This window comes from Miscanthus floridulus, chromosome 14, assembly GCF_019320115.1.
Source record: "Miscanthus floridulus cultivar M001 chromosome 14, ASM1932011v1, whole genome shotgun sequence".
Classification (NCBI taxonomy): domain Eukaryota; kingdom Viridiplantae; phylum Streptophyta; class Magnoliopsida; order Poales; family Poaceae; genus Miscanthus; species Miscanthus floridulus.
The window spans coordinates 73,225,214-73,232,980 of record NC_089593.1 but is presented as its reverse complement, the minus strand read 5'-3'; the positions used below and the strand labels follow the sequence as shown (position 1 = coordinate 73,232,980).

Here is a 7,767-nt window from a genome sequence, read left to right as displayed (position 1 = left end):
AGGTAACTATGACATGAGCACTACTGGCCTGAACAATTGTAGGATGCGAAGGGTTTCTAGGGTCTTGTTTTTTCAAGTTTTTTCACTCTCTCTCCATCACATCAATTTTTGGACGTATGCATGGAGCATTAAATATAGGTAAAAAAAATAACTAATTGCACAGTTTGGTTGTAAATCACGAGATGAATCTTTTGAGCATAGTTAGTCCATGATCGGACAAAGTTTGTCAAATACAAACGAAACGTGCTACAGTGTCTAGATTGCAAAAATTTGCAATCTAAACAAAGCCTAGAGTTCTAACATGTGTTTACCTAGTGATTACAAAGGCAATCAACACCAAGATTCTAGCACAAACAAAATGCAATCCAGCAAAAATGGCAATCAATCTGGGCATGGCGTTGTAGCAAAACCTCACCTTAGAAGAGGGGCAACAGGAACTAGCAGCGACCAATTCGTTGCCTACACCCCCAGCCAACTATCAGCAGTCCTCCAGTCGACCTGCAGAGGAAATAATCGGGTAGGTGAGTAAGGGCATTTAGCATCACATAAACCAATCTGTAGCTGTAATCTGCAAGTGAAGATATTGAATAGTGCGAATCCCTCACTGAACCCAAAGCGAACAAATGAAGGGCATTCAGAATGGCTGAGGCTCCGATGAACAAAATAAAAAAGGGTGTACCTAGTGCAGAGAGCTCCCGCTTTATACGGGGTCTGGGAAGGGTGTTAGTGGCAAGCCTTATCCTCGCCTGTGCAATGCGAGGAGATCGCGACTCGAACCCAGGACCTTTTTTTTTTTTGAAATTCTGAATGGTCTAAAGTGAAGGTGTACCATATGACTATTGTTCGCTGAACTTACTATAGCATACTCTTGGTTCATTTAGTGACATCTAAACTACCAAATCGCATGAGATTTGGCTCACAGAATCTGTTTGTTTGTAGAAGGGAAAAAACAGTACAAAGCAAAGCAAAACAAAGGAAAGCAGGGGGGCTCAAGAAACAAAAAAGAGACAAAAAAAAGATGAACAGCATGGAGAATAGTGCGAGAGACGACGACGCAGGCGATGTGTTCGACGACATGGGTGAGCGCATGAAGCTGATTACATCCAAGGTGGACTCCAAGATCTACTTCCACAAGGACGTTGCGCTTGAGTACATGGAGATTAAGCGCTTGATCAGAGACCTTGCCGAGGAGAAGAAGAAGGTGGAGCGGGAGCGCCACGGGGGTGTCGCCTTGGCACCACCTGGAGGTTCTGACAGCAGCGGCGACAGGGGAGCTCAGGGCGGCGAGGGAGAAGCTTGCACAAAGGAACCAACAACTAGATGAAAAAGAAGAGGAGCTCGCGACGGCGAGGCAGCAGCTTGCACAAAGGAATCACGAGTTGGATGAGAAGAACGAGGAGCTCAAGGCTTTGAGGCTGAAGCTTCAGGAGATGGAAACCAGGAACTATCAGGCTGAACAGCTGGATGGCAATGCAGCTGATCCTGGTCCCAGCCAAGTTCAGACCACCAGGGTAAAATTCTATAAAATGTCTGTCTGTCTCACTAGCACACTAGTCTAGTGTATAAGCAATTTTGTCTCGCAAATCTTTGTTTCAGCAGAAGCAAGGAACCTTTGCAAGCAACATGAATTTCTTCTCTTTAGCATAGTGCTCATTCTGACGCCACACTTTTCAGTCATTGTAGCACAGTACATTTCTGTTCAAACTTTTCTTCTTTTCTTGTTGGGTTAAATTGTGCTTATAAAGTTTCATTGTGAAAGCAGCGGCAGACAAGATCCATGCAGCAGAAGAAACGGAAGTTCGGTGGCCATTGCGCAAGCAAGGATGATAACTTGGAGGTGCTGAGAGAAAAACTTATCAAGGTTTGCCCATGGTCTATTGACTTGCATTACTAAGACCCTGATTGGATCCATTAACTGCTAATAGTTAGCTAACTAATAGCTCATAGCTAATATTAGTCGTGTCCATGACCAGATGAACTGATGATACATTGATATATGGTTTCTGTATGTTAGGGATTCATGGAACTTGCGGGTCCATGTAATCTTGGGGTGAAAGAAATTGGGAAATTAAATCAGAAGGCATTCCAAGCTGCTTGCGCTGCAAAGCTGCCTCCTAAAGAAGCTGAAGTGGTAGCTGTTGGATTGATCTCCCACGCCATTAGGCCCAACGGCCTTTGGGCCTTGTTCTCGCGCTCTGATCGGGGGCGTCCAACCCTACATGGTTGGTGGACCCCCGTCGCACAGCGCTATAAAGGAAAGGTGGGGGCCGGGGCTCGTAGTACGAGGTTCACCGCGCCGCCAGACACCCCACCGACATCCTAACCCTAACCCGATCTTGAGAAGGGGCGCTGCCAGCGACGAGAAGCACCACCGACGCCGGCAACGCCACCCCGACGCATACGCCGCCGCCAAGGACGTCACTGCACCGACTCCTCTCTCCACCGAACGTCGCTGCCGGCGTGCAGATGGCATCAGCGAACAAGATCCCGACCGGCGCTTCCACCACTCCGACTGCTTCGACCACTACGGCCTTTGATGGTCTGCAACCTCTCACTCCCCTTCTCTCTACCTCTCTGTAGATCGTGTATTAGGATCTTTGATTACTGGGATTTTGACTCGATTGAGTCCTACCAAATTTAACAATGGCATCAGAGCCAGGTGGCCTCTATGTATCCCTAACCGGGTAAAAGAAGAAAAGAGAACAGATCCATTCGGATCAGAGAAGAGATAGGTCCCTCAGCTCACGAAGCCGAACCCTAACCCAAGAACAAAACAGATCTAATTCGGATTTGGCCGAACCCTAAGACCTAACCCTAATTCCCCACATCAAAAGAAGAAGGGGAAAGGGGAAAGAAGGGGAAGAAGAAAGAAAAGAAGGGTCGGAACCCTAATCCTAACCCTAGTTTCCCATTCGGATGAACGAAACAAAAGAAAGAAGATAGAAAACGAATCCGAAGGGAGAAGAAAACTACCTCGTCGTGCGTCGGGATGGCCCTTCGCCAGCGCGGGAGAAGAAGGGCCGAGCCGAGGGCAGCTGCTCGCCGGGCTCGACCAAGAGGGCACCGTGGCCAGGCCGCTCGACGGCGGCGTGCTCACCCGTTGGGGAGCACGCGCGCTGACGAGGGGGGCAGCGACGGCGCCATGGCTGCCCGCTCTGCCGTCCTCGCTCGCGGCTGCTCGGTGGCTGCTGTCATCGTTGCGGCTGAGAAGAGAGAGCGAAGAGAGAGAAAGGGCAGGGGGCGAATCAGCTAGGGTTCCGGGGCACCGGCCGCGGCGATGTTTTTGACCGGCCGAAACGAACGCTCGGCCATCCGATTCGATCCGACGGTGGAGCACGACTGGACCGCCGGCTAGCCCAGGCGGGCGCGCGCGGCAGCGCGACTTTGCCGGCCCAGGCCCAGGTTGCAGCCTGGGTGCGGCCTGCGCGCGCGCGGAGAGCTGGGCCGAGCTGGTTTTTGCCGTCTTGGGCCGCGCGCATGGGCGAGCTGGGCTGAAGTGAAAAGAAAATCTTTTGTTATTATTTTCCAGGAGCAATTTTAATGCATATTTTTTGATGAATTTGAATGATTTTGATACAATTTTTTTTTCTGTGCAAATTTTATCTAACGATATTTTGCCAGAAAACAGTAAAGTACTTAGTGCTTCTGGAAAAATAATAATATGAAAAGATTATTAATGTTTCCGCTGTGCATGATAATTATTGTTCTCTTTGATTAAATTTGAACCAACGGGATAATTTAATTTTAAGAGAAGTGATGAATTTCTGATAATTTTGATGAGATTATGATGTTATTTTCTGACCAATGTTGTTAATAACAATATTATAATTTTGATCCATGAGAAATTATGCAATAATTTTACTTCTGCCCAACGGTGATGTAAAATGTTTTGCATGAATGAATTATAAGTTTTAATTTGACCAACGTTGAGTTAAAGCATGAAATTTTATATATAAATGTTTCTTACTTACTCTGGTGTGGTTTCAGGAGGCAAATGCATTATGAACATTGCCAACATCCCGACACTCAACGGGACCAATCACCGTGTGTGGCGGGAGAAGTATGAATTGGAACTTGCGTTGGGATAGGTCGATTTTGCCATCACCTCACCGTGTCCTACTGAACCAGAGGACCCAGTGAGAGGTGAAAATGAATCTGACGCAGATTTCGCTGCTCAAAAGCGTGATCATGCTGAAATAAGAATGAAATATGACCTTCAACATAGGCAATGGACTCTCTCCAACTGCAAGTGCCTGTTGGTGGCCAAGGCCACCATAGAAGAACATATAAGGGGCTCAATCCCTGAGTGTGCTACTGCTACAGAATATCTTGAGAAAATCAAGAGTCAGTTTACTGGGTCTACCAAGGCCACAGCAAGTTCACTGATTAAGAAACTTGTGAATGAGAAATTCACTGGTGGTAGCATAAGAGAACACATTTTGAAGATGAACACTACGTCATCTAAGCTAAAGGAAATGAATTTGAAGGAGGATGATTTCTTGATTCATTTGACTTTTGCTTCTTTGCCAAAAGAATATGACACTTTCATTGGGAACTACAATATGCAGCCTGAAAGATGGGACATAGAAAGACTCATCTCAATGTGTGCTCAAGAAGAGGAGAGGATAAAGTCCTCACAGGGTGAATTCGCTCATTTTGTGAAGGATAACAAAAGAAAGAACTTTAATGGCAAGAATTCTAAACCACAAGGGAAACCTAAGTGGGATAAGGCCTCTTCCTCCAATTCACAGGGAAAGAAACCTCAGGATTCTGAGAATCAGCAATATGGTGGAGCTAAAAAAGATCAGTGCAAGCACTGCTTCAAGAAGGGACACTACAAGAGGGATTGTCCAGACTTCCTGAAATCTCTGCTAAAGAAAGATGATGAATTTATTACATTTGTAGATGAATCCCTGTATTTATGTTATGATAAATCCACTTGGTGGGTTGATTCAGGAGCAACTACTCATGTTGCAAATTCTTTACAGGGGTTAAGTGGGACGAGAACCTTGCGAAGAGGAGAAAGAACGATTAAAGTTGCAAATGGAGCGCAAGCCAATGTTGAAGCCATTGGAGTTTTTTCTTTAGAATTGAATAATGGTTTTGTATTTAGACTTAAAGAAGTACTTTATGTTCTCTCTTTGCGTAGAAATTTGATAAGCGTTTCGAAACTTGATGATGATGGAATTGATTGCCACTTTGGTGGTGGCAAGTGTAAGATACTGGTTAATAATAAATGTGTTGGTCTTGTCTTCCGACAAGACAAGCTTTATTTATTATCTCTTGCTGAGAATACGAACAATGCATGCGATGAGAATGTGAATGATTCCCCATCTGCGAATGTAACTAAGAAGCGGAAGAGAATTGATAATGTCTCTTCGAAATTATGGCATTGTCGCTTGCGCCATATTTCGAGGGGGAGAATAGAACGATTGGTTAAGGAATCAATTCTCCTGCACTTAGAATTTTTAGATTTAGAACAATGTATTGATTGCATCAAAGGAAAGTATGTTAAGAAAATTAAGAAAGATGTCAAACGAAGCACAGGAATTTTAGAAATAATCCACACAGACATATGTGGTCCTTTTACTGTGAAAAGTGTGGATGGTTATGATTCGTTTATAACATTCACAGACGACTACTCTCGTTATGGCAATATTTATCCAATTAAAGAAAGATCGGAAGCGTTGGATAAATTCAAGATATTTAAAGCTGAGGTTGAAAATCAGCACAATAAGAAAATCAAGATAGTACGATCAGACCGAGGTGGAGAGTACTATGGGCAACATACGCCATATGGCCAAATTCCTGGACCGTTTGCAAAGTTCCTACAGGAAAATGGCATAGTTGCTCAGTACTCCACACCGGGGGAGCCTCAGCAGAATGGAGTAGCTGAAAGACGTAACTGTACCTTAATGTATATGGTAAGAAGCATGATAAGTTACTCCACATTACCGATTAGTTTATGGATGGAGGCGCTGAAAACCGCCATTCACATACTTAATCGTGTACCAAGCAAGTCAGTGCCTAAAACACCATATGAATTGTGGACAGGAAGGGAACCCTCACTCAACCATTTGCGTGTATGGGGCTGTCCAGCTGAGGTAAAAGTTTTCAACCCGAATATAGGAAAGTTAGACTCCAAGACAGTCAGCTGCCATTTTATTGGCTATCCAGAAAGATCGAAAGGATATCGCTTCTATTGTCCTGACAGACATACGAAGATTGTAGAAACAAGACATGCTGTGTTCTTGGAGGATAACATGATCAGGAGGAGAATGGTAGCACGAGAAATAAGCCTACAGGAAAAGTGGGTACATGTACCCACTTCGATGGTTGAAGAACCATTCTTCACGCTACCCGCTGCTGTTGCACCGACAGTGCAGGACACTGTAGTGCCAACACCTATTACAAGTTCTCCCGTGACGATAATGAATGAACATGAGGAACCTGTCCTTGAAGAACCTATCCTTGAGAAACCTATAGAACCAAATGTTGCACATGAGGAAGAACAACAACAGCCCAATGTGGAACAAGTACCGGAGGCACCTAGAAGGTCTCAAAGAATAAGAAGATCACCTATTACTGATGACTATGAAGTTTATGAAACAGAAGAATGTCAGATGGAGGATGATCCCACCTCATTTGAAGAAGCCATGAGAAGCGACCACTCATCAAAGTGGCTTAAGGCCATGGAAGATGAATTGAAATCAATGAGTACCAATAAAGTTTGGGACTTATAAAATATTTCTAAAGTAGCCAAAACAGTAGGCTATAAATGGGTCTACAAAACGAAATATGACTCCAAAGGGAATATAGAAAGATTTAAAGTGCGACTTATGGCGAAAGGCTCCACGCAAAGAGAAAGGATTGATTACAATGAGACGTTTTCTCCAGTCTCATGTAAAGATTCCTTCAGAATTATAATGGCACTTGTGGCCCACTATGATTTGGAGTTACATCAAATAGATGTAAAGACGGCTTTCATAAACGGGGATTTAGAAGAAAATGTTTATATGGCACAACCGAAAGGTTTTGTCGTAAAAGGAAAGGAAAATATAGGATGCCGCCTGAAGAAATCAATCTACGGATTGAAGCAAGCTTCAAGACAGTGGTATTTGAAGTTTGATAGAACGATAAAAGGTTTTGGGTTTAAAGAAAATATTGAGGACAATTGCGTTTATGCAAAGTTCAAGAATGGAAAGTACATATTCCTAATTTTGTATGTGGATGATATCTTACTTGCTAGTAGTGATATCAATCTACTAATGGAAATGAAGAAATTCTTGTCCTCAAACTTTGATATGAAAGATCTCGGTGAGGCCTCATTCGTTTTGGGAGTAGAGATTCACCGAGACAGGAGAAAAGGGGTTCTAGGATTATCGCAAAAGATATACATAAAAAAGGTCCTGAAAAAATTTAGTATGCATGCGTGCAGTCTTTTACCTGCTCCTATAGTCAAGGGCGATAGATTTAGGGAACATCAGTGTCCCAAGAACCAATATAAAATTGACCGAATGAAAGCGGTACCGTATGCTTCAGCTGTTGAAAGTTTATAATATGCTCAAGTGTGTACACGCCCTGACCTAGCTTTTGTTACCGGGTTACTTGGCAGATATCAAAAGAATCCAGGAATTGAACATTAGAATTTAGTAAAGAAAGTCCTGCGTTATTTGCAGGGTACGAAAGGCCTCATGCTTACGTATAGAAGATCTGATTCCCTGCAGATAGAGGGGTATTCAGATTCTGATTATGCGGGAGAAGAAA

At 43.9% G+C, this 7,767-nt stretch overlaps 1 protein-coding gene across 1 annotated transcript; it reads left to right on the top strand.

The window, feature by feature from the left end:
- Window positions 1-1,027: 1,027 nt before the first annotated feature.
- On the top strand, window positions 1,028-2,592 carry LOC136503743 (uncharacterized). Its single transcript, XM_066498727.1, has 5 exons — window positions 1,028-1,079; window positions 1,177-1,511; window positions 1,763-1,861; window positions 2,015-2,131; window positions 2,581-2,592. The coding sequence occupies exons 1-5, from the start codon at window positions 1,028-1,030 to the stop codon at window positions 2,590-2,592; spliced, it is 615 nt and encodes a 204-aa protein (XP_066354824.1).
- The last annotated feature ends 5,175 nt before the right edge of the window (window positions 2,593-7,767 follow it).